This window comes from Marmota monax, unplaced genomic scaffold (assembly GCF_021218885.2).
Source record: "Marmota monax isolate L192 unplaced genomic scaffold, Marmota_monax_Labrador192_F-V1.1 WCK01_AAM20220418_F8-fsc00237, whole genome shotgun sequence".
Lineage (NCBI taxonomy): Eukaryota > Metazoa > Chordata > Mammalia > Rodentia > Sciuridae > Marmota > Marmota monax.
Window position 1 is genome coordinate 575,202 of NW_026694627.1, and position 25,915 is coordinate 601,116.

The 25,915-nt window shown below is 59.8% G+C and overlaps 1 protein-coding gene across 9 annotated transcripts in view; it reads right to left on the reverse strand.

The window, feature by feature from the left end:
- Eln (elastin) overlaps positions 1 to 16,929 on the reverse strand; it is a 29,508-nt gene extending 12,579 nt beyond the window's left edge. For 4 of the 9 annotated variants that reach the window (XM_046422789.2, XM_046422787.2, XM_046422785.2 and 1 more), the window contains exons 1-18: positions 16,730 to 16,928; positions 11,340 to 11,390; positions 10,532 to 10,561; positions 10,224 to 10,256; positions 8,209 to 8,238; positions 6,747 to 6,782; positions 6,238 to 6,330; positions 5,908 to 6,021; positions 5,760 to 5,828; positions 5,043 to 5,090; positions 4,141 to 4,212; positions 3,777 to 3,806; positions 3,292 to 3,363; positions 2,751 to 2,792; positions 2,325 to 2,384; positions 2,082 to 2,132; positions 561 to 650; positions 413 to 478 (exon numbers count right to left, since the gene is read on the reverse strand). In XM_046422789.2, the coding sequence (XP_046278745.1) occupies positions 413 to 478; positions 561 to 650; positions 2,082 to 2,132; positions 2,325 to 2,384; positions 2,751 to 2,792; positions 3,292 to 3,363; positions 3,777 to 3,806; positions 4,141 to 4,212; positions 5,043 to 5,090; positions 5,760 to 5,828; positions 5,908 to 6,021; positions 6,238 to 6,330; positions 6,747 to 6,782; positions 8,209 to 8,238; positions 10,224 to 10,256; positions 10,532 to 10,561; positions 11,340 to 11,390; positions 16,730 to 16,817 (1,075 nt within the window). In that variant the 5' untranslated portion in view covers positions 16,818 to 16,928. Of the gene's footprint in view, positions 1 to 412; positions 479 to 560; positions 651 to 2,081; positions 2,133 to 2,324; positions 2,385 to 2,750; positions 2,793 to 3,291; positions 3,364 to 3,776; positions 3,807 to 4,140; positions 4,213 to 5,042; positions 5,091 to 5,759; positions 5,829 to 5,907; positions 6,022 to 6,237; positions 6,331 to 6,746; positions 6,783 to 8,208; positions 8,239 to 10,223; positions 10,257 to 10,531; positions 10,562 to 11,339; positions 11,391 to 16,729 lie in introns of all 9 variants that reach the window. The other 5 variants (XM_046422786.2, XM_046422784.2, XM_046422783.2 and 2 more) reach the window with 3 other exon arrangements.
- Between the last annotated feature and the right edge of the window lie 8,986 nt (positions 16,930 to 25,915).

A 25,915-nucleotide genomic window follows, 5' to 3' on the forward strand; every position in this document is an offset into this window, starting at 1 on the left:
CTGCATGGATTCAGCTCTTCAGAGGTCGGGAGGAACTCTGAGAGCCTGAAGGACTAGCAGGATTGGGTCTGCGGCTGGGAAGAGCATGATTGATTTCTAGAGCAAGATCAGAACTACCACCCATGGGCACCTCGGCCATTGAACAGCCCTGGGGCATGGGGGCAGTGTGGGGATGGGTGGGGAGGAGCCAGTGCTCCCTAGGGCCCCTTATGCATTCAATTCACAGAGAACAAGGAGATGGCATCCCAGGTGCAGTGACCAGAATGGGAAAGTTCAAGGAGTGGGAGGGGAGAAGGAGGCTCCCCAGGTGGACACAGGCAAATCCCTCCAGCTACCCAGGACTGGGTCTCCAGAGCCCACAAGGAGACTGGGGCAGGCCCTGTGCCCTGGACCTGCCATCCGGGGCACTCACCGTACTTCGCAGCCTTGGCGGCTGCCTTTGCAGCAGCAGCAGCAGCAGCCGCAGGAGTCCCGGCCCCTGGAAGGACAGCCACAGAGGGTGAGGTCCTTTGCCTGTGGCCGCTCAAGGCCACCTGTAGCCCTGCTGGACCTGACAGTACCTGCAATGCCTCCAATCCCAGGAATTGCACCAGCCCCGCCAGGAATGCCACCACCTCCAACACCAGGGATGACGCCAGCTCCTCCAGCACCTGGTGGGACAGGGACAGCGTGTGTGGCTCTCCAGGGTCCCCCTGGGGCTGCGCAGGAAGGTCTCCAGGAGGCTGGCATTGGAACCAGCACCATTCCACCGGGGACTCGGCCCTGGTGTGCTGCGGGGGCCCTGCCTCGGCTCCTGAAGCCCAGTGGGTCCCTTTCCACACACTCATTAAGGGAGTTGGACGTTTCCGGACAGATCCAGCCCTAATCACTGCCACATACTGAGAAACCACAAGCCGCTGGCTCCCTGGGCCAGAGGGGCCCCCAAAGGAATGTTCGAGGCTTCCTTTCCCTGTGTTCCGAAGACCCGGCCAAGTTCGTCATCCAAGTGCCTGGCCGCCCAGCCCTGGCAGCCCCTTCCTGCCTGCTCTCCGCTCCCGCATTCCAGTCGTCCCCACCAGCCCCTGCTGGCCTCTGGGGCCTGAGGGGGGCCTGTGGGGCCCCCAAGGGCAGGTCCCCCTCCCCACATTCTTGTCCCCCAGGCTGGTGGGAGACATCTTCTGACCCACCCTAGAAACAGGAAGGGCTCCCTGGGGCTGGGGACAGAGGAGGGGACTTCAGCCCTTGTGGTCTGACCCTGAACTGAGGGTTTCTTTGGCAGGGGACAGTTGCCCACCCTGCGCATGGCACGGGAATGGGATGCCCGCGCCATACTGCGGCAACGCCATCCAAGAGATCTGGGCTTGAGGAACGCGTTAAGGTTTTATGGTATGCATTAAATGGATGCAAAACCATTAAGTTTTAAAAATGCTTGTGTAGGTCCCACCTCAAACGGTCTTTCTGACCACCGAGGCACCCCCCCCCCTGCTCATGCTCCTCCTGCCTCTTTCAACCTCGAGGCAGGCTCCTCATAAAGTGTAAGGCTGGAGCGAAACATCACTTTCTCTGGGAAGCCTCCCCGATTTGCCCCAGGTAGGAACAATGTGTCCCTCTTCTCCATTCAGCTCCTATGACAAGGCCAACCTCCTCCACTAAGCTGCCACCCGCTGCCCCCACCTCTGAGATGGATGGGTGGAGGGAAAGAGGGACAGATGGGGGAAGGGATGTAGGGGTGGATGTAGGGAGGGATGAGGGAGGGAGGGAGGGAGGTGGAGGGCTGGGTGGGGAGGGAGGAATGGATGGATAGATGGATGGATGGATGGGAGGATGGATAGATGGGTGAAGGGACAGAGGGACAGATGGAGGAAGGGACATAGAGATGGAGAGAGGAAGGAATGAGGGAGGGATGTGGAGGGATGGGTGGGGAGGGGAGGTGTGGGAGGGATGGATGGAAGGAGGGATGGATGGACAGGAGAGGGATGAGTCGAGGGAGGGATAGATCAATGCGGGCCTGGGGGCCACTGTATCAGCTGTGAGGCGGTTCTCAACTGTAAGGGGGTGCTGCGGGTGGGTTGGGGGTGGCTGAGGACCCCAGAGGTGCTTACCATACTTCGCTGCCTTAGCTGCTGCCGCTGCAGCCGCCTGGGGGCCCACTCCTGGGGGAGGACAGGGGTCGGAGGGGAGATTCTGAGAATGGTGCCCACTTGCTTCCAGCCCCAGGATGACCCGCCCTCTGACACACGGGTGAGGAGGGGCTTTGCGGCAGGCAGAGCCTGCAGGGCTGGAGGGACACTGGCCAGTCACAGTGACCAGGGCCCCTTTGCCTGGGAGTGACCAGGCCGCCTCACCTGTCCCCGTTGGGTAGCCGGCCTTGCCTGCGGCACCAGCCACTCCTCCAGGTCCGTAGCCTGCCAGAGGAGAGGGCTGGCGTCACCTTTACCCAAGCAGACTTGGCCACCTCTGCCGTCCCTCCCCTTCCCTGCAGGGTCCTGCTGCCCTGAATGTCCCTGTGTCATCCCCATCAGGAGTGAGAACAAATACAAATGGGCACGTGGCCCTGGGATTCCCACTGCACAGAAGAGGACAGAGAAGAGGACAGGCTCTTGGAGGCCTCAAGAGAGGGAGAGGCCCGGAGCGAGGACCAGGCCAAGGCCACATTTCATGCTGTGTCCTTTGGAGACCCCCGTTCCAACAGTCCACCCCACTGCCCAGGGCTGGGGTGGAAGCACCCTCTCTGGGCCCCTAAGGCTGGAAGCCCACAAGGGCGGACTCACTGAAGGGTGCTTTCCCATTGGCGTAGGGCAGTCCGTAGCCACCTGAGGAGAGAGCAGAGTGGGCTCCAGGGCTGCCCCCCTGGGTGGACAGACCGCCCTCCCCCAAGAGCCCTGTGTGGAGGAGGGAGGACCCCCTCCCCCCTGGGTCTGACGGGACATTCCTCCCCCTGCAAGTCCAGGGCCCACCTGGCCCTGAGTTCTGAGCATCATCCTTGGGTCCCTCTCTACGGGAAGAATGCCACTGGCTGATAGCCAAGGTAGGGGTGGCCCTGCGGGTGACTTGATGGTGAAGAGTTCTTTCCCATGGTGTCCAATACCATCGACACAACGGCTCTCCCTCAGAGCTTTGGGTCTCTGTGTGCGTGTGCACTCATGCACAGGGACGTGTGCCTAACATCTGTGGCTGGGTTTCCCCAGGTTTTCTTTGACTGGTGACCAAAAGTGACTTCAATACCAGTCCCCACCCTCCCACCCCAGGACATTTGTGTCCCCCTAGGCTGAGTCTCAGCAAGTCCTACCTCCTGAAATCCCCCTGACTCACCTGGGAGCTTGGGTGCCTTGATGGGGTATCCCAGTGGGACCCCAGGCTGCTGGCCCCCAAAGGGCCCGACCCCTGTGGAAACCGAGAGCAAATCAGGGCCCAGCCCCCTGGGCCAGCAGCCCCTTCTACGCCTTCCCTGGACGCCGCTTCCTGCTCAGACAGCAGCAGTTCAACAGGCCACTTTCTGGGGAACTGCAGGACCCCCTGGGGGTCTTGGACCCCTGCTGAAGCTGATAGTCTTGCCCTCCTTGAAGGGGGCTGGGTTTGGAAGGGTGGGCTCTGTGCAGATGGGTTGGGGGTGGGAACAGGCCTGGGATCGGTGTCCCTTCGTGCTGAAGTCAGCTCAGGGCCCGAGTGGGAGCCATGAGGGGACTCCCAGGTCTGGATGGATGCTGGGTATCCAACTCCTCCCAGGGCCAGAGCCCCTGCCCAGCTGGCCACCTGCCTGTCCTCCCCCTGGCCTGAGATGGTCAGCCCTGTCTCACCTGGGATTCCTGCAAAAGCTCCGCCTCCACCTGCAATGACAAAGTCCTGTCACGGCAGCCCTGGCACCATGGGCACAGGGCCCCGGGGGGCAACTTTGGCCAGGCAGCACAGAGGGGCAGGCAGATTCTGGCAGGGGCCACTTGTACCCAGACCTCGCAGCTCATCCCGTCCTTGCACACAGTCTGGGATTTCTGAGCAGCGGGCTGCCCTTCCTGGCCTGTAGGACCAGGGCTGGGCACAATAATGCCCTCCAGAGGACCCTGAGTAGGCCCTGGATCCCCCCATGGCCCACAGTCCAGCCCCCAGGAGCCTGCAAGTGGGTGCAGAGCCTCCCCCAGGGGCCCAGCCCAGCCGGCTGCATACCTGGGGCCTTGGCCTTGACTCCTGCTCCGGTGGGCACCCCAGGGAGCACCCCTACTCCAGGGAACCGAGCTCCTGCGGGGCAAAGAGGGCTATGGCTACGGCAGAAGGCCCTCCTTGGCCCTTCTCCTGCCTCGGGTCTCTGGGTGGATCTGTCTGTGATGGGCATGGCTCACAGGGACCTATTGCTGGGCACTCTCCTCCCCTTCCCGGCCCAAAGTCAGAAGGTCGGAGCTTTCACCCTATTTTGCAGTCACGTGGCCTTAGGCCTGAGTGGACTTCATCACAAATCCACCTTGCCCACCCTCGGGGGAGAAGCACGGAGTGCCAGAGTCAGGGCAAAGTGGCTGTGTGTGCGCAGAGCAGCCTCCGGGCGGTGGCCTGGGACTGAGTGCCAGGGTCTCCTTCCTCTCCCTCCTGCCCTGGGGCTGGGCTGACTGACCTGACCCCGAGGGGGTGGGGGCCACTCTGTCAGCAAATCCCACAGAATCGCCTGGATCTGGGCTTTTGGGGGATTTCAGGAGGTCACATGTTGGGTGGGGTGGCAGGCCCTGGCAGGGAAAGGGGGTGGGGGCGGCTTTTCGGGGTCTCCTGCAGGGCAGACCTGCTGGGCAGGCCCCCTGGTGACTCACGACTTTGAGTAAACAGCTGGCTACACTGGGGTCTCCGTCTACCCCTGGGGGCCTTCCTGGGCTGTGAGGGGGGTTGGGGCCTGGGGTCAGGGCTTGGGTGGGGCCAGGGAGGCTGATGCTTAGTTCACTAGCCAGAGCTCTGACACTTAAGAAAACAGCCACTGACCAGGACTCCAGGCCTCTGACGGCCTCTGCCTGTGGGGGTGGGGTTTTGGGGAGGCTGATGGGGGCTGCTTTCTTTCTAGAAGTTTCCCTTTGCTTTCTGGTCCTCACCTGTGCCGGGGAGCACGCCACCTGGGTATACACCTGGGAGCCCCACACCTGGAGGCAGGAGGAGAAGGAGGTACCATGAGCATCAGCTCAGTGTCCAGGGACTCCGCCAGCCCCCCACCCAGGCAGCTCCAGGGATCCCAACGAGCAGCCCTGTGCCCACTGCAGGAGCCAGGGACAGACATTGGGTGTCGGCGTCCCTCCTCCTACGACTCTCGGAAGTCATCTGCTGACCCTCCCGTGCATGGATTTCTGTCTGTCTCCTGGAGCCAGCCCACCTCTGGCTAACAGCTTCCAGATGTCCCCTCCCTGCTGAGTGGACAGGCAGCCTTTTGTTGAACCTCAAGTCACTTCCTACAGGGCTTGGTGGGGTGGAATGAGTACCAGACGAAGAGTCAGAGGATGTCACCCTGGCTCTGCCAGGACCAGCCACAGCCCCTCCCACTCTGACTCTCGATGCTGAGCCTCAGTGTCCACACGGTCACCCAAGAGCCTGCCACAAGCTTGAGCTTGTCTCTGAAGCATTTTTCTGCTTCAAGTTCCTAGAAGGGCCAGGGGGCCCTCTGCCCCGTTCCACAGAAGCAGGTCCCATGCTGTTGACCTGGCCATCTCCCGGGCCCTGCTGCGGCCAGGCCCTGCCCCTTCTCCCCGAGCACAATGGGGAAGGGGCTCTGCCCCTCCCTGACCTCTGCCCTCCAGCCCCGGGGACTCCACACTCACCGGGCACTTTCCCTGGCTTCGCTCCAGCTCCGACACCGACTCCAGCTCCAACCTGAGGGACCACGGCACCTGGCAAGGCAGGAGGCACGTGAGGGTTGGTTCCACGGCCCGCTGGCTTCGCCCAGGGGACTCAGGTCAGCCACCTTACCTGTGGACACTCCTAAGCCACCGACTCCGCCAACGCCACCGAGTCCTCCAATGCCACCAACTCCTCCAACGCCACCAACCCCACCAACTCCGCCGACGCCTCCGAGCCCAGCACCTGCAGGGCCAGGTGGAGGGGTCACTCGAGGGACGGCGGAAGGCAGAGGCCCTGGAGCTCTGGCCCTGCCACTAACCCCCCTGGCTGCCTCCCGAGCCTCCGCAAGTTGGAGATGAGGATCCTGCCCATCCGCCTTGCAGGCCCTGGGCAAGAGAAGGTAAAGTGGAGCCCCGGGAAGCCAGGGGCTGATGACCCGTCCTGAAGGGTCCCACTCACCAGCCTTGGCAGCCTTATAGGCTGCAGCAGCACCAGCAGCTCCACCTGGCACCACGCCCCCCGGGAAGGCACCCGCAGGGAAGGCTCCCAGCCCTGCGGAGGAGAGGACAGGGTGAGGTCCTGGGCACGGCACCCTGGAAACTGCTCAGCCCCAGCCCGCCGGCCCTGCCCACTCAGGAAACTCATCTGCGGCCCCTCTGCTCCCTGCAAGACCTCAGCCAGGAAGCCATGGCCGCTCAGGAGGACTGGACCCTGTGTTGGAGGCCAGGGGAGCCCCGGCTCCACTGAGCAGGATCTTTTGGGCCAAGTACCCCCCCATGCCTTCCCAAATGCCCTGGGGAGCTGATGCCCCGGGCAGCCTCCATCTGGTCCTCATCACTACCTTGTGATAGTCCCCTCACCCAGCTGGGACCCTCCTCCTGCCCCACATGGCTGCTCAAAGCAAGTGGTCTTAGCTTCAGGCCCCACTGGACCTAGTTACCAGTCCCGTTGGGCATGTCCACACTCACCTGCCCCGGGGACAGCGCCCGCAAGCCCTCCAGGACCTGCCGGAGAAAGACAGCAGATGAGAGGAGGGTGGTGTGTGGGCACCAGCCCTGGCCCATGGGGAGAAGGGTCTCCCAGAGTGGGGGCAGGACCCTGGCAGCGCTGTGACGAGCAGGTCACAACTCTGGTCTCTAAGCTGCTCCTTAGGCCTTTGGTACGTTGCGTGATTCTGCTAAAAGGGTAGCCACCCTTGAGTGACCACGCGCTATGCTGTGTAGACAGGACTGTGCCGAAGCCCCTGGCGACCTGGGAGGGGCTGTGCCCCTAACAGCCAACCAGAGGCAGCAGGGCTTCCTGCAGGGCCAGAGCTTGGCACGGGCTGCAGGCTAGGCCTCAGCCAAGCCAGGGGCCCCACCTGGGCCTGCCCGCTCCCTCGCAGGTGCCTCTGACTTCACCTGGGTCTGTCCCCATCATCTGTCCTTCTGTCCAGCCTGCCCCGCAGTCCAGGAGCCTCGTGGCTAGAGCCAGATGGGTCCCTGGCACTCTCCTCCCCACATCTGGGCCCCATTGCCCCTCCCAGGGGACATTCCTCGGCCTTGGCTGGGACAATGGGCAATCGGGCTGGACTTTACAGCTACACAGGTTTGTTTCCAATTATGAGAATCTCTCCTGCGAGCACCAGTCCTGGCTGCCAGGGTCCAGGCCCCGGGGGAACACTCTCCAGGGACCTCCAGCACGGGGCCTGCTGAGCCCTGGGGGAGACTAGTGGGCTCGCGCTGGTTGTGGTCTCTCTTCTAACCAGTCCTGCCCACTCCCTCTCTCTCTCTCTCTCTCTCTCTCTCTCTCTCTCTCTCTCTCTCTCTTTCTTCCTGGTACTGAAGATTGAACCTGGGGTGCTTAACCACCAAGCTACAAACCCAGCCCTTTTTATTTTTTATTTTGAGACAGGATCTCACTAGGTTGCTTATGGCCTCACTAAGTTGCTGAGGCTGGACTCAAACTTTCGATCCTCCTGCTTCAGCCTCCTGAGCCGCTGGGATTACAGGCGGGCACCACTGTGCCTGGCCCCACTCACTTCTTAATTGCGTGGCCTGGGCCTTGGGAAGCTCAGGCAGTCCCTCTGTAAGATGGGTCTGTAACTGCCCCTGGAGGTGGACAGACAGGGCCTGGGCTGCCTGGTGAACCTCCTGGCCTCGGGCAGTGGCTGTCCCCAAACCTTCCTGGCTCTGGCAGTGGCTGTCCCCAAGCCAGGTCTGTTTCCTGATCTCCCAGGGGGCAGGGGACATGCTTGGATCTTTCCTGTCCACAGGGGCTGGAAGGAAGAGATGGGACCACAGTGGAATTAAGGAGAGGCTGGGGCAGGGGTGGGGTCAGGCCTGGGGACAGACAGCCCCTGTGCATCATCTGTCTTTCTCCCTCGGTCCCCCAGAATGCTCTCCCCCTGGGGCCAGCTCCACCCCTGTGTGTGCCCTTCCCTGGACTCACCTGCTCCAAATGCCCCCAGGAGTCCTGCACCTGGAGAGGAGAAAGGGGAGGGGCTGAACACGGCCCAGAGCCCCCCCAGCCCCCAGCCCAACCACTTTTATTTCTGGAGTCAGAAAGTTCTGATTCAGATCCTCCTGCCCCTGCGGCTCTGTGTGCAGGAGCGAGTCACCTCCCCTCTCTGAGCCTCAGCTCCCCCATCTGCAGGTGGCCCTAACGCTCCCTGCCTCCTGGGAACCAGCGCGCCCAGGGGTGCCCCCAGCCCGTCCTGTCCTTGCCCCCCGCTCTGGGTGGGCAGCTGTCCTCCAGCTAGAGCTCGGGTGTGGGCAGTGCAGGCTCCCAGCTGCCTGGTCCCCCGCTGAGCCTGAACCAGGGCGGGGACAGCCTGCGGGGCCCACGTGTAGGAGCAGCTGCCAGGCCACCCACCCTCTATCACCAAGGGATTAATTGTTCCCAAGCATGACAGGCAGCGCCTGTGACCCATTCCGTCCTGCCTGGGCAGGCCCGGATGTCCCCCCAGCCCGGATGTAGGGAGCTTCGTTCGGGTAGCCACATTGGCTCTGCCAAAGCCTTTGTAGCCCTAAATCCTGAGGCTGAAAGGTGACCTTAGGGAGGTCGTGGAATCCAGCCCTCCTCCTCCAGACAGTGCTCTTGGCTTCCAAAGGAGATATCCTGACTTTCCTTTTGGTCTATTCATTTGGCCTGAGTTGGAAGTTCTTTTGGAAGTCTAACCTAAGTCTTTCATCAGTAGAAGCTTCACTTTAGCTACGATCCATCGGGAGACTGCACGCAGGTACCTCAGTCTTCCCTCCATTACTTAATGACAACCTCGCCTGGTTCCTCCACTGTCTATGGGGTCAATCAGTGAATGCACCCTCTATCTTTGGAGGTGTGACCTCCACACCTGGGCCTTCTATGCTGTGCACGGTCCTCTCTCCACACCACGGCTCGTCTGGCCATCCCTGCATTCTCTCCGCCTCCCAAGACCCTGCTAAGAGCCCTCACCCTCCAGGAGGACAGGATGGGGTTCAAGCCGGGGGAAGCAGCGGGCCCGGTCTCCTGGCCTGGCAGACCCCTCAGACCCCAGGGTCCCTCTGGCCCACACACCCCTCTGCTTCTCCTGCTGGCCCCCGCCCCGGGGTTTCACAACGCAGATGGGCTTTTAGCGAAGGGGACTCTGTGGATTCATCTGTGCTTGGATCAGGGGCCGCCAGGGTTTCGTAAGAGCTGTTGGGCAGCCAAGCTGTGTCCTGGAGCCTGGGGCTTCAGAGCCAGGGCCGTATGGCGCCGGGTGGGGACGCCAAGGCCACATGTGCAGCATCTCACACCAGGGGCCATAAATCTGAGTGGAGACCCTGTGGCCTCCACCTGCTCCTCATCCCCCAGAGTCCCAAGAGACGCCCCCTTGGGGTGAATTTCCCAGAGCTGAGGGTGGCCCTCGGGGGCAGATCTGAGCCCCCCGGGGGTGAGGCCTGGACAGACCTACCCCGCCTTCCTACTGGAAAGCTCCACAGTTTGGACACAGCTGGACGGGGCCTGGGGCCAGAAGGGAGCTCCACTTTAGCGTCTGGGGTGAGGGTCAGGGTTCAGCCTGGGGCTTGGTCAGGGGTCAGGATAAGGGCTCAGACCGGCATCAAGCTCAGGCCTATCGGGGGTCTCAACCTGGGATTAGACAGGGGTTAGTTTGGGATCAAGGGTCTGAAGGCCGAGCAGGTGGAGTCTGGGGCCCTCGTCTGCGCCTGCTCCTGCAGCACTGTTTTACAGGCTTGGTGGCCACTGGGACCTCAATCTCTAATTCGGCCTCCAGCGCTGGGGCTGTTTCTGAGGCCCTGAGCAGAGGTCTGTCTCTGGGGAGCTGGATGCGTGGGCAGTTACAGGATAGAGCTGGGCACCTGTTACCCAAGGAGGACCCTTGCTGCTGCCCTCCCCTCCCCTTCCTGCCCCCCAGTGCCCTGAGTCAGCCCTCCCCGGCCTCTCGGCCTTCCCTTAGGACTCTGAGCCTCTTACTCTTCTCTTACCTGGTTTGGGTGGTTTGCCTCCGGGCCCCAGAGCTGCAGAGAGAGGAGATGGGGGTGAAGGGGGCCCCGGCCCACATCTTACTAGTTACCCCTACCCCGGGGAGAGTGAGGATGGAGGTCTGAGGTCGGTAGGGGCCCAGGGAAGAGCCAGGGGAAGGGCTGGAGAGGTCTGGGGGCTCAGTTCTCAGACAGGTGTCTTCCCACGGGACACTCAATCTGGGACTTTGATACCTGGACCTTCTGGGGAGCTGGGCCCTGAGGGTGAGTGTGGCCACAGGACCCCCCCACCTGCTGGTTTGTGGTCTCACCTCCTCCTCCCAGGCCTCCAAGACCAGCCCCTGTGAGGAGAGAGAAAAAACCATCAGCATCCTCCAGAGAAGCCGCTCTCCATCCCTCCTCCCGCCGACCTCTGCCCGGCTGCCCGACCTTGGGCAGGTCAACCTCTGTGACCCTCTGTTTCTCCTCCCTGGGTCAATATCCTGGGGCCACTGTGTGCCCTGGGGTCCTGCCAGGCTTCCTCTGATTCCAGTATTGAAAAGGCTCCTTTCAATTTTTTTTTATTGACTTAAAAACATTATGTTTCCCCCTAGATTAATAGAGGAAAAAAAGTCCCCCTTCCCTCGTACCATTGTCCCAACATCCTGCCCATTCTTTCTCGGGGACTCACAGTCCTCATCAGCACCCAGCCCGGGACCCATACTACACTTCGCCCTGGGGCCTGAGTTGTTGAGTTAATCACACCTGCCAATCAGATAGGTGGCTTGCTATGCAGATTTCTGCAAAGACTGCTCCTGTGAGCTGCGGTTTTTCTGTTCTTTACAATTATTTGCCTCGAATGGGTGGCCAAGAGCGGGGTTCATGGTTAGAAGACGGTGAAACCTAAGGTAGGAATGTGTGCCTGTGCCCTCCTCCCCAAGAGCCGTGTTTTATCCTTCAGAATATTTATGCTCTTTGCAGCTGTAAATCAGGGCCGTGTTAGCTGCACTCCTAAGGGGCTGACTGGTGGGTCCCCAGGGGTAGGCATGCTAATGTTCTTGCAGTGACAAAACATGCCATCTCTTCCGAGCATCTCCATCCCCTCTGCCCGCCTGGGTGCGTGGCTGCTGAGTGTCCTACCTGGATAATAGACTCCTCCAGGAACTCCACCAGGAACAGCCCCTGGGACCCCTGGAAGGAAGGAGGTAGAGTCTTTCATCAGTCAGAACTCACAAAAGCTTGGTGACATGGATAAACAGGAGAGAATGGTAATGGTTTTGTTGACAAAGCAGGTTCTGTTTACATTTTCAAATTCTCGCTTCTCAGAGTAGCTCCAGGAGGCTGGAAGGGCAGGGATCACTCTCAGGGATTTAACAGATGTGAAGTTGGGCTCAGAGAGGTTAAGGGATGTGTCTGGGGTCACACAGCTGAAACAAGATGGGGCCTGGGCTCAACCCAGACCCAGCCTCTGAGAATGCTGTGATGTGGTGCTACCTGATCTCCTTAGGGGCAGAGGGCTCTGCACGGGGCTGGGGCTGGGCGCTGGGCAGACAGTTCCCTCCTGCACTGAGCAGCCCGGGTCAGAGCCAGAGCTGTGGGAGGGCAGAGCCGGCTGCAGCGGCTGCCAGCAAGATCGCGGCCATTCCCACCCTGATAGGATGGCGTGAGGTCAGCGTCCCGAACCACTGGGCCACAGTATTGGGGTGGAGTCCTGGCCATCTGACACAGGGCTGTTTAGGGAGGCGCCGGGTCCGGGAGGGAGACATCATGAATGAGCAAAGTGAATAGTTTCTTAAGGCACAGCTAATTCCCCGGCCAAGGTCACGAGTACGGTCCCCATGGACCAGTGAAGCTGTCACTGGAGGATACTGGCATGCTGGCCCTGGACCTAGGCCTGAGCCGTTGTCATGGCAACCAGCCGGGTCTCAAACCAGGCCCTGGCTCCACCACAGAACGCTCCCAACCTTGACCAGTCACCTTGCCAAGGCTCCAGCCCCGCCCTGTCCCTGGGGGCTGGGGCGTCTCGGGGGGCACAGGCTGGCTCAGAGGCAGTGCCACGCAGATTTGCAGTGCATCTGAGAGGCACCGTGGCCAGATGTCTGGCTCCAGGGCCGGGTGATATGTCCCAGCTGGCCCCTGGGCCTGGTCAGCCTCAGCTAGAGCTCAGCAGGGCTGGGGATGCTGGCTGTCTTGGCCACCCCATGCCAAAGCCAGCACCGGGGTCTGCGGCCCCCTGGGGACCGCAGTCCAGTCCTGGAGTGTGTGAGCAATCTGGCCAGAGCCTGGGGGATTGGAGGAGTGGCCCCAGGGGGCTGGGCCTTCTGGGAACAAGCAGGCGGCCCTGTCATCGGCTGCCAAGTCCACACAGGGCTTGCCTTGGGGATTTGGTGCCGTCTCTGGCTCTGGCCTCCAGCTCCCAATGCATCTCTCTCTGCCTCAGCCTCTCTTCCTGCACTTTCTCCCCTCCTTTCTCGTGGTCCTCTCTCCCCTCTTCTCTGCCTTCAGGCTCCAGAGAAGACAGCAGGGGACAGTGAGGTGGGTGGGAAAGGGTTGGAGGGGGCTCAGGACAGATCCCCCCTAGCCCCCGGCTTCTAATCTTAACTTTGCTGCTTCTTACTATCTGTGTGACCTCAGGCAAGTCACTTAACCTCTCTGAGCCTCAGTTTCCTTTTTTCAAAGTGGGGCTGATCCTCACTGCCTTGCACGGTTGCAAGGGTTCAAGTAAGAGGCTGTGTCTTGTCGGTACCTGGCCCAGAGTCATTGTTCAAAAATCAAAACAAAACAAAACAACAACACCAACAACAACAACAAACTATCGGTGACCTCTAATCTCCATTTCTTCCAACTCTGCTGCTTGGGTTGGGTGGATAGTAGGTGCTCAGTGAACAATGGGTGAAGCAGGTGCAGGGGAGGCAGAGAGAGGACACTTATGGATCTGGGTCTGACCTGTTTCACCCCATCGTATCTGCCCTGGGGTCTCCCCATCTCAGACTTGTGCAGCTGCCAGGCCTGGCTGAACCCCACTTCTCTCCTGGTGCTGGACTTGTGGCCAGGCCCTTTCCGGAGGAGGACGCTGCTTCCCTTTTCCCCACTCTCCACGCCCACATTTCAGATCTGGGACAGGGCTGGCCAAACTCCACACCCAAACCCTGACCACCCTGGGGCAGCCGTTTCTGCCCTGTCTCTCTTCCAATGTGGGGCAGGTGAGAGGAAAATGGGACCCGAGTGGAGAAAGGGCCCTGGAGAAGTGGCAGGCTCCTGGCAGAGCCCAGCGGGTCACCCGCATTCCCACCTCCTCGACAGAAGCGCGCTTCCTGCCAAGAATGCCCTCGCCTCCCTCCAGGCCCGCCCTGGCTCCGAGGCCGAGCTGTTCTGCCTCTGCCTTCCTGGGCCTGCCGCTCCTCTCGCCGGGCGCTCAGCTGGCCTGGCGGCCTGGAACACACTCGTCTTGTTTTATGTGGGTTTGGCTGGTCCTACTGAAGCAGCCCAGGGCGGAACTTGTCTTGCAGCTAAGAATCCTGATCCCCGGCTCTCAGGGATCAGAACAGTCTCTGGCCTGGGCTGGAACTTCTGCAAACCTCCCCTGACGGAAGCTCCCTCTCTCCCCTCGGTTCTACCTGAAGGGGTCTTCCTCCTGCTGAGGCTGAATGGACCCCTTCTCTCCTGCTCCACGGCCAGAGCCCCCCGGATGGAGGAGGCCCATCGCTCCCCGACTCACAGCCCCTCGAAAGAAAGTTGGACCTTTCGTTCAAGGTCTGGCTTAAACATCCCTTCCACACTGGGAAGCCCTCCTGGGTTTCTTGGGGCTCCTGGGCCACCTATTCCCCGAGTCCTGTCTGTGCCCTCTATCAGCGCACAGCCATTTATACCTCTGCTCCCCTGGGGGGAGAATTCAACCTGAGAAATTAAACCTAGAAAGGAACCGCAAGGATCCATCAGCCTGAATACGAGAATATATCGTTTTACATCTGGACATTCCCACAGTCCTCTGATTGAAGGCATTTTTGGCAGGGGTGACATGGCTGTAGCTCCCACTGACTCTAGGAGGAGGGGACGTCAGACGGGATGTCTTTTCCCATTTTGCAGCCAGGGAAACCGAGAGCCAGAGAGACGAAGGGCTGGCCTGGGACCTGTAGCTGACCCCAGTCACATGCAGGGCCTTCTGCCCGGAGCCTGGGCTCCAGGTTCAAAGATCTGGGAAAAGCCTGTTTGGGAGGGAGCCGCGGCCGTGGGCCTTGGCAGGGGGCTCTGCCAAGCCAAGTCCCGGGGGGGGGGGGCGGCTGGGGAGCAGATAAAACCTCACGAGGCTTTGTTGTTTGCAGGAAAAGGTTGCCAATGGTTTTTCAAAAACAATCTGTCCTCGGTGGGTGACTCTGTCCCCTCCCACGTGGGGGCATATTTGTGTTCCTGTCGAGGCCCCAGCAGACACACAGAGCTGGATCCATCCCTAAGCCAGAGCTTCTTGGCTCTGGCAGCTCATCAGAGATACCTGGGGAGCTTAAAAGAATGTCCCCCCATCCAGGTTCCTCTCCAGACCAAATGGAGGAGGAATCCTTGGGTGGGACCTGGCATAGGAATTGTTCAAGTTTCCCCTGGGGAGCTCTCGGACCCAGCCAGGGTTGAAAGCCCCGATCCAAACCACCATTGGCTCAGAAATCCGGGGGATGGGGAAGAAGCCTGAGGGTATTTCTAGGGGGGTTATTCTTCCCAGGAAATGCTGTCGTGACCCCACTAGGGAACTTGCACACTTGACACCCTCCTCTTGCAGAGAGGCTGGGCTCCCCCAGGGTATGCAGGTGGGTGCCGGGAGTGCGCGACTGCAGTATCTGTTCCTGACGTCTCCTGACTCTGCACCCAAACCCCATAAGAGCTTATCCATTCACAAAGCCCCTTATTTGAACACAGCCAGTCCAGAAGTTTGGGATAGAATGGAGATTTATCTTTGTAAAAAATGATACCCTCTGAGGGATTAATGATGTCACCAGGGCTAGAGGAACTGGGTTACTTTGCCCTTAAAGGACTCACTCCAGGTCTCTGTCCCCCTCCCCAATGTTGCCTGGTACCTTATCCCAACTCCCTCTTCTGTTGACCCAGGGCAGAGAGCTGGCTGGTGCTGACCCCCGGGGGCTGCCTGAGACTGACCGAGCCTCAGTTTCCCAGGTGTGAAGTGGAGATAATGATTCCCGTCTCTCCCAGCTGGAGGGTTCACTGCCACTCACAGGTGGTGGTACTGGCTGGGAAGGAGGTGAGGGGGTGTTTGGGGGCCACACCTGGGGGAGGGGACCCAGACAGCCCAGAGACACTGCTCTCAGGGGCTGGCTCTCTGCTCCCCACTACCACTGGTGCCCACATCCCTTGGCCTCATCCAGGACTGGACCCTGCACAGGAAGCTCCTGTCCCAGCATCTGGCCCTGCAGGTCAATCTCATGGAAACAGCCCTGAGGCACCCTGGGCCCCAACTGTTGCCCAGTCAGAGTCTGGCTCTCATGGCAAGGAGGTTCCCATGGAAACAGACCCCACCTAGGCCACCGCAGCAGATGGCCAGTGATCTTGCACCTCTCTCTTCCTGTAGCCCAAGGCACCTCTGGGCTCCCAGCTGGCCCCTGTGGACAGTCCCACAAATACAGCAGCATCTGGGTCTGGACACACACCAGATAGGCCAGCAACAGACTGGGGTCCACTCCAGCCTGTGACACTGGCTTGTCCCTCTGCCGGGAGGTGGTCACCTTCCCCAGCTTGCCTTTCCTTGCTCGGACTCCCCGTCTCTCACACACACAGAGTTGTGCATGCAGACACTCACGGTCACATGCACAGTGACAATCCACACCCAGGGACACATCTGCATGCCAGATCTTCCATGTGTAGTTGTCTGTGGGGTGGCAGCTCCTGGAGCCCCCTGCCCTGTACACAAACACCTGTCCAGCGGTGAGCCTGTGAGTGGATGTTCAAACCACCCCAGAAAGTCCCCCTGCTTCAGCGACAAGCTTGAGCACGGGCACACAGGGACACCTGTGCAATGTAGCACGCGACACACTTGTTCATACATGAGCACATGTGAAACACACTCTGCGAGTCCCTTCCCTGGGGACAGACTACAGCAGCAGCTCTCCAATCTGCAGTCCCGTAACCAACCTGACCTGGACCTTCCTCAGGGGGACTTCCCATCGGAGGAGGAACCTGCCGAGGTCACAAGCTCACTGTGATCTCCAATCCAGGTCCCCTGCCCCGCGGGCTGCACGCAGCACACCGGCTGGTCCGCAGGTGCGCACCACCCGGCAGAGCGCACCGGGTGGCGCAGGGGCCCCGCAGCCCTCTCGGGGCAGCAGAGCCTGGCACGAGGTGGGACCGTCCTGAGCTGCGGGTCCTTTGACAGGACCCCCTTGCGCACGGGGGCCGGCGCTTCCAGGCTCGTGGGCTGAGGTTGGGAGGTCGGGGGGGTGGAGGCTCTGCCGGCCAGTCCACCCTCAGGCCCCCTGTCCGTCCGCCGCCTGGGGCGCGGGCAGCAGCGTGGGAACGGGCAGGGCCCTTACCTCCGGGCTGCGCGGGGTGGAGGAGGGCCAGCAAGAGCAGCAGGACTCCGGGCCTCGGGGCCGCCGCCGTCAGACCCGCCATCGCCATCTCGGGGAGGAATGCCCCGGCCTGCTCTCCGCGCCTCGTTTTATCCCCAAAGCGTAATTGCTGCCTGGTCGGCTGCGCGGGAAGGAGGCGGGCGGAGGCGGGCGGCGGCGGGCGGGGGAGGCCGGCGGGGGCCGGGAGGGGGCAATTACGAAAGCCCCGCTGCAGCCTCCGGCGGGGCCGCCTGGACCCAGGGCCTTCTCCTGCACACACACTCGCGCTCACGCCCGCGCGCGCGCGCGCACACACACACACACACACACACACACACACACACTTTCCCCATCCCTTTCCCGCTTTCCCTCTGTGGCTGCTCTCGCTGCTGGCCCCGTTCCCGCCAGAAAGTGCGAGGGGGCCTCTGCCAGGACGGCCCTCAGGAGAGGAAGCAGGAGGGAGGGCCCCGCAGCCCGGCCAAAACGGCCGGCCCTCGCCAAGTCCTGAGTGGCCAGGCCCCCGCCCCTATGGCTGGGCCCTGGGCCCAGTGTGGGGACACAGGCCAGCTGTCTTGAGCCTCAGCCCCCACCCTGGCCCTCCAGACACCCCAGCACCCCTAAGCCTGGCTAGAGACCCACCCTGCCCAAAGTTGGGATGGGGAGGTTGGGCAGGACAAGAGCGCAATGTCTGCAGAGGTCGAGGGCCCCTCTGTAGAAGGACCAGTAAGGTTGGTGCTGTCTGGAGCACACACGGGACAGCATGGAGACCTTGGAATGTTATAAGGCTCCTTTCTGCATGGGCCAAGGACTCAGTCTCCTGCCTGAAGCTGCAACAGGGTGTTGGACAGGTTTGTGGTAGACATTTGCAGAGGCCAGGAGAATGCAGTCAGGAGAATGGCCTGGGAGTGAAGGCCACGTTTACATTATCCCCTGAGACCTTTGGGGCATGCAGGGGACCCTGACATATGAGGTTCTATTCTGCACGGGTCGAGGCCACAGTTCCATACAGGTCACAATGTCTGGCAAAGGTCACTATGGGGAACAGGGAGGTGGGAGCCCCATGCATATTGACAGACTGTCCAGTCTCCTCATTGTCACTTGCTCACCACCTGTCCCAAGGCTGAGCAGTACTAGTGTCCAGATAAGACCCCAGAGCCCCAGACTCAGGACTGGCTCTCTGCTCTTGGGAGAATGTCCAGGATCGCCATTCCTCTGATGGCCAGCAGGGGGCGCCTGCGCTGAGCAGCTGGGGCAGCCGGCAGCAGAACCCCGATGCTCTCGGCCTGAGCAGGATGGGGCTCTGGGGGTTTTGGGGTGTGTGTATGGTGGATCAGGGGAGGGTCATGTCCCCCCCCCCAGCCCTCACTAGTGGGAAATAGATGTTGGAACCACAGGATAGGAGAGGAAGCTGTGCCTTAAGACACAGCCGGTCAGGGGACAGTCTGGACCATGTCTCTGGGGCTTTCCCTGCACAGAGGGATGAGTTAATGCCCCTCGTCCAGCCAGAAACACGGTGGCAGTCTGCAGGGCTGGCAGGGAGTGGCCAGGAGGAAAGAGGTCAAACGCAGGTTTGGAACTCAGGTGGACCTGGGACTGAGTTCCAGCTGTGGCACTTTCTAGTGGGCTAACTTCTCCACAGGGCTCGAGTCTCCTCACCTCTCAGAGGGTGACAAATGTCCCTTCCCAGGAAGATGATTGCAAAGGTAAATTGAACATGGTCATCTACTTCCACCTGTGCCTGCAGCTTACAAATGCACTCTATACCCTCTGGGACCACTGGGACTGCCATTGTCACCACCAGGTCTTCAAGAGCTGTTCCTGGTTTTAGCGTAGCTATCAGGATGGCTCTCTGCCAGGCCACCCTGGGACCCCAGGCAATCTCTGCCTCCCCCTGGTCTCTGGTCAAAGCAGCTCCTAAATTTTGGGAGGTGTGGACACACTAGGAGAATCATCTTTAAACATATAGTTCTTACATGGTGTATGTTTATTTGGAAGTGTGTTGGTTGGGGGGGCGCCTAAAGCCCCCCAAGTCAGCCCTTGTTGGTAGGGGCAGGGGTCCGAGGGTAGGGGCTGAGCTGCTGTGCCTGGGAGCCGTCTGCTGGGAGGGGAGGGAGGTCAGGGGTGCATCTGTGTGTCTGCCTTCTTCCCAGGAAGGGGGAAGGAAAGGGGTTCTGGTGGGGAACTGGGCCCCACTCCTCTTGGGGCAGTGACGTGGGCAGGAACCAGCTTTCAGACTTACAAACCGCAGTCGGCTCGGAGGCTTTATTAATTCCAGGACTGGGAAAGAGGCTGGAGCCAGCGGGAGAAGATTTGCTGTGGGGATCCAGGAGAGGTGTGCAGGGGCACTTGCTGGGGTAGACGTGAGGCTGCTGGGCCAGGGTCCCATGTCCTGCGCCCAGCTCGAATCTCCCCCTGTCCCTAGCAGCCTGTGTTTGCTGCGGTCGCTCCTCTCAAAAGGGGCCTGGGTTCAGGGCCAAATCCATCAAATGATCACCCAGTGCATGTTAGCCCAATGTGTGCTACACCCAACGCAAGGACCCGGGGTGCAGGGGTTGATGATGGCACTCATTTGCCCTCTCGTTCATCCAGGCCCAGAGGACAGCCACCTCCCTGAATACCTGCACAGATGACATAAGGGCACACCCGAGAGCCATCTGCAGAGAGCAGCAGGGTCCCCCGGCCCTTACCCTTAACAAACCTCACCACCTGCTGGCTGCCTGGCCCATGTGGGCCAGGGCTCCACTCACAGGTGAGTCTCTTGAACACCACCTCTCCAATCCTGCTCCTCCAGGTGCACCATCTAAGAACACAGCTCCGGATCTCTGCACAGCTTTGAGAATGTCATTGCTCTGCTTAGAAACCCTCAGTGGTGGGCTGGGGATGTGGCTCAAGCGGTAGTGTGCTCACCTGGCATGCGCAGGGTCCTGGGTTCGATCCTCAGCACCACATAAAAATAAATGTTGTGTCCACCGAAAATTAAATAAAGAAAGAAAAAGAAACCCTCAGTGGCCATTCGGAGAAACTCCAGATCTCTGAGTGGGGACTTCCAACCCCACAAGTTTGACCTGCCTTGTCTCCTTCCTTCCTCCGACTGGCCTCCGAAGCTGCTCTCCAGCCCCCAGGCTGATCCTGGGGGCTGGAGGTTCCCTGGTTTGGGCTTCCACGACCTCTGGGTCTGCTCCCATGCCCAGCATCCCTGTCCTCTGGAACTCTCTGAGGGTCTTTAACAAGGTCCCCCTGGGCTTGCTCTTATCCCCCCCTGGCCTGGCCATCATGGAAGGCAGTTGGTGGGTAACATGTGTCTGTCTCCCCTCTCATCCAAGAATGTTGGATTGTAAGTGCTGATGAACCTTCTAGGAGATGGGGACGGATGCTGTGTAGACAGAATCCCTGGGGTGTGGCTTCTGTTTTCTTCCTTGTGTACACATGGTCCCATCATCCGTGAAACACAGGACCTGCTGCTGAGTGGGATCCTGAGCTACAGAGAGGACAATGGACTGTGGGGCTGACCTAGGCAGAGTAGGGCTCAGCCAGATCTGGGACCCCAGTGGTGCTTCCTCCCAGGGCCACTGAAGATGCCATTTATACCTCCACATGAGCCAAGGTTCCTCCAGCCAGCCCCAGAGGAAAGAGGGTCAACGTTCACTAAAAAGTGTTTCTCATATGAGTCCAAACTGAGGTTTGGGAAGGACATGAAGGCTGGTTGGGGCAGCCCCTCCGGGACAGACTCAGTAGCGAGACAGGGTGAAGGAAGTCAGGATACACCTTCCCGGCCCTCCCTGCCTTGTCCATTAGACTCAGCTGTAGACAGTGAGGTTGGAATCTCCCCTCCTCTGATTCTAAACTTTCTAGTAGCTACGTAAAAGAAAACCTAAGTAAAACTGTGTGTGTGTGTGTTTGTGAGTGTGTGCATGCACATGTGGTCCTGGGGATTGAACCCAGGTGTGCTGTACCTGGGGATGAACCACGTCCCCAGCCCTCTTTATTTTTTATTTTGAGACAGGGTCTTGCGAGTTGCTGAGGTTGGCCTTGAACTTGTGATCCTCCTGCCTCAGCCTCCCAAGCAGCGGGGATTACAGGCGTGCACCACCACACCTGGCAGTATGTTATATTTAACCTAGAATATCTGAAATATTATTTCAACCGCTAATCCATATAAACATTATCGGCGAGATATTTTGCATTCTTTTTTGTAGCAAGTCTTAAAACTGGAGCGTATTTTACATTTTCACGGCGTCTATTTGGACTACTCACATTTCAATTGTCCAGGAACTTCCTGGAGCCATGGCCTCTGCCGGGGACAGTGTGGGATTAGACTGAGGATATGGGTGAGGACGTGGCTGACTTCATTATGGCAGGCAATGCGGGAAGAGTGGACCTGTTACTTGAGGGTCAGAGGCAGGATGGGGCTTGAGGTCAAGGGAGCGGGGCAGAGAAGGAGGGTGTCCTTGGGGGCCAGTAGGGAAAGGCTGAGGTGCCCCCATGACAGGTAGCCCCACAGGAGAGGCCCTGCCCTCTTGCTGGGGGCTGAGGCAGAGAGGGTGGCCACCTACCGTGGGCTCCCAGGCGGCTTCAGCACAGAGCCAACATCTTGGCTGGGAAAAGAGGAAGACGTCCCTGCCCAGAGATGGCCAGGGACCCCCGGGATGGACTGTGGGCCAGGAAAGGAAGGGGCTGTCCTGGGGGACAGGCCTTACTGGAAGTCAAGGGTCAGTAACCAGGAACAGACAGAGGGCCCTGTGGGCAGAGCCACTCCTGGGTCGGCCCAGGGGAAGGACAGGCTGTGCTTGGGATCGGGGACAGGAGTTGTGGAAAGGGGGGCTGGGACTCCACATCTTGTAGCCCCCAGGTGGTGGGAGGGCAGCCAGTGTCATCAGTGTAGTCATGGGGACTAATGTTAGTGTGAACCTGGGTGGATTACCTGATAATGGTGATGCCATTGTTATTAACTCAGCCCCAGAAGCTCCAGTGCCCTCCCATGGGGTTGGAGGTCTTCGTGGACCTTTAAGATCATGTTTTTAGAGTCTGGTATTCAGCAAGTGCTCAATCATGGGATGGGGTCTATGATACCGTCTCAGGCAACTGAAGCAGCCGATGGAGGGGTAGGCAAAGGAGGAAGCCCCTTCCCTGCACATACCGTCCCCTACCCGTGCCCTGTGCTCTGGTTCCCAAGCCCCAGAGCCCTCTGGGTGATGCCACGCTTTCCCCAGACCTGGGTGTCTGTGCGTCTGAGTTCTTTGTCAGTCTGGGTCTTTGATGGGTGTGGGCAGGGGGTGGGTGTCCTGGACAGGCTGTCCTGCCCGGGGCAGTTCCCACATCGCCTAGCGGGGAACACGGAGAGCCGGGCAGCCTGCGCACCCCTCCCCAGGGGACCCGGATGGAGGAGTCCAGAACACGCCTCTCATTTGTTTGACACTTGAGAGTTTACAAAGCACATCTTCCTTTTCCATCAGGGATATTATTATCCCAGTTTATAAACTGAGGAGTTATTAGGAGTCCTGTCTCCAAGCTCGGGCTGGCCAGAAAGAGCTCGTGGGATCTCCTGAGTTTCAGCTCTAAGCCCTTGTCACGTGGGCAGGCGGAGGCAGTGAATTCCATCCCAGTTACGGGCTCTGTCTCCCTGCGCCTGGCACTCTCGGCCCAGACCCAGGCGTCTCGGTCTGGAGACTGGAGGACATGGCCTCCCAGATCTGCTTGGATCCTGCAAGCTCCCGTGCTCCTGGGGACTGTGCCGCATCAGCTGAGGCTGGGCCACCCCCAGGAAGTGCTCTCTCTGGTCCCCCTGCTCCTCAGGGATGTGCCATCCCAGTTCAAGGGGAGACTCTTTCCCGCTGCTTTCGGCTTCCCACCCAGATGATGCTCAGAGGGGAGAGAGGGGAGGGACTCGGGTGGACACGTGCAGGTATTCAAGGCTTAACACACTGTCCCTCAATGCATAGCTGAGCACAGGATGGGCAGAGGCCATTGAAGGGCTCTGTGCATGCCACTGAGGCCCCTGGGGCACCACACCAGGAGGGAGCATGGCCCTGGCCAGAGTCTGCTCAGCGGCTGGACAGCAAGGTCCTCTTCCCTGGGCCAGGCATTTAGTAGGGCCTGGGGCTGGGCTGTTGCCCGCCTCACCCAGGGCCCAGCTGGCGCTGGGTGGTGGGCAGGCTCTCACCTCGCCAGCCGTGCTCTCCGCCTTTCCCGGGGCCTTATCTCCCCGCAGCCTCCCCCAGCCCTCTGCCGTGCCCAGGAGCCCTTCCAAGAGCCTAACGCTGCGGGGCGGGGAGCTCTCTTCCTCCCAGGTTTTCGCCTGTCTCCATCCCCACACCACGTTCGGCCGCTCCCTGTCCTGAGCAGAACCCTCCACCCATGCCCGGAACCTCAGCTGGCATGATCCTGGTGGCGCCAGGCGGGTCCCACGGGCGGCCAGGGCAGCTGCCAGGATGCAGGGTGGGAGGCAGGTACGGCTGGGCCAGGGGCTCCCGCTGGGCCAAGGTTATCCACTCCTCTTGAGTCTGTCCTCTGCATTCCTGAGCAGCGGCTCTGCTGGGCCTGGTACCTGGAGGGGGGCAGATAGAAAGGACCCAGCAGCTGCGCTCTTGCAGGGACCCTGGAGGTGTGGAGGCAATCCGGAAGGCTTCCCCGAAGAAGAGTTGACGCCAGAGTTGAATCCTGGTCCCTGCTCCCAAAGGGTCATGCTTTCCCGGTGGTGTGTCATGTTGTGTATGCAGGAACAGAAGGGCTGGAGGCAGCCCTGACCTGGTGGCCGGCCTTTGACCTTCAGCCCACCCACAAGGCCGCCTGCTGGGGAGCTTCCGAGAGCAAGGCGGCCAGGAACAACTCTCCCAGGACACTGGCCCTTCCTACCCTGCCCGGTCCACGTTCACAGCTCCTGATAAAGGGCCTTTCATTTCTACCAGCATTTTTCAAATTGTAGGTTGTGACCCCTTGGTGGGGCGTGAAATCAATTTAGTGGGTCACTGAATGTTCCTGTAGCATTTTAAGGTCAGATGGACTAGAATAGAAGAAAATAGGAATCCAGACAGCGCTGATTTACGACGATGCTTGACTCAGTCGGCTGGGTCAGGGAACAACCGACCGGGTGCTGCGCTGCTAAGCTAGAGGCTCAGTCGGTGATAAATGCACTTATTGTTATCATTATTTTTGATATTAGGGATTGAATGGAGGGGTGTTTAATTACTGAGCCACATCCCCAGCCCTTTTTAAAAGTTTAAATTTAAAGACAGGGACTTGCTGAGTTGCTTGGGGCCTCGCCAAGTGGCTGAGGCTGGGTTTGATCTCAAGATCCTCCTGCCTCAGCCTCCCGAGTCACTGGGATATCAGGCATGCACCACTGCACCTGGAGATAAACACATTTTTGATCTGATATTTTCAACTCATGATGGGTTTACAGGGAGGGAACCCATTGTGATTCAGGGAGCAGCCGCACAGGTGGGTGTGAGGCGGATGATCCGATTCAGCAGGGTTTCCGGCTCCTTTCATGTGAGCTCACACTTGGGCACGTGGAGAGCAGATTTCGAGGAACAGTTTTCTCACTCGACGCTGTCCGAAAGTCGGAAACACACAGCTCTTGCTCTCCGTCTGCACTGAGGGCTGGGGACCTGCTGGGGGAGGGTCAGGACCTGCTGGGGGAGGGCACCTGGGGAGGTGCTGAGTAAATGCACAGGATAGCTACCCTACCCCCGACCGCTTTTGGCTCGGCCACCCATGGGAGCTGGGTGATGGGTCTTGGCCCCTTAGCCTGGGTCACCATTGTTCTTAGGCTGGAGGCCATTCCAACTCCCGGCCCCCGAAAGCCCTCCAGACTCACTGGGGACCCTCAGCATTCTCTTCCTGACCTACCCCATCCCTGGGAGACTCTCGGCGACTGGCTTCCCTCTCTGGGCCAGGAGCTCCCTATGGACAAGGGGGCACTGGGTCAGAGGAGGTTCTGAGCCCTGGCTGTGCATTTGAATCTGGGAGTTTTTAGAGCAGACGAGGCTTTAGCATTTACAGATTCCAGGAATCACTGGTGCATGGTAGTTTGGGAAGCACCGGGCTCAGGTGTGTGTGGGACCCTTACCCAGGGGACCCTAGCTGTCAGGACAGTGGTTCTCAGAGTTTAACAAGCATCAGAATCTTTGGTTTTCAAAGTGTGGACTCTGGACCAGCAGCACCAGCTTTGCCAGGGACTGAACTTGCTAGAAACATAGATTTCCAGGTCCATCCTTCTGTCTGGGAGACTCGGGGGTGGGACTGACAGTCTGCTGTAACCAGCCCGCCAGGTGATGCTGCTGCATGTCCAACGTGAGGTCCCCTGCCCGACGCTGTGACCTCTGGAGTCCCCAGGTGAGGATTCCCTGTGTCTCCAGTCACGTCTTCTAATCCCAGAAAGAAGCAAGACGCCCGTGCTGAGTGTCCCGGCTGCCATAACAGAGTACCACAGTCCAGGGGGCTTGAGCAGCAGAAGTGCATTTTCTTTCAATTCCAGAGGCCGCACATCCAAGATCAAGGTTTTGGCAGGGTGGTTTCCTTCTGAGACTTCCATCCTTGGCTTCTGAATGGTGACCTTCTCTCTCAGTCTTCTGTGTGTCTGTCCTCCTCTCTCCTCCTCCCTCCTCCTCCCTTCTCCTCCCTCCTCCTCCCTCCTCCTGCCTCCTCCTCCCCCCTCCTCCTGCCTCCTCCCTCCTCCTCCTGCCTCCTCCCTCCTCTTCCCTCCTCCTCCCTCCCCTCCTCTCTCTCTCTTCCTCCTCCCGCCCCTGCTTCTTCTTCTTTTGGGGATTGAGCCCAGGGCTGCTTTAGCTACATCCCCAACCCTTTGTTATTTTTTTTTATTTTTGAGACAGGATCTCACCAAGTTGCTGAAGCTGGCCTCGAACTTTCCATCCTCCTACCTCAGCCCAGGACGAGTCACTAGGATCCCAGGCGTGCACCACACCTAGCTCCTAATCTCTTCCTGTGGGAACACCTGTCATGATTGACTTGGGTCCACCCTTAATGACCTCATCTCAACCTAAAGCCTTCTATCTCCAGGCCCAGTCATGCTCCACCGATAATCAGGGATTTTCAGGACCTGGGAGGGGGCCTTCTCCTTCCTCCCAGTCCAAGTGCACGGAACATTCTGGATGGAAGCCCTCTGGACGCTCCGGCCCCTTCCCTCACCCCATCCAGAGAGCAGGAGCC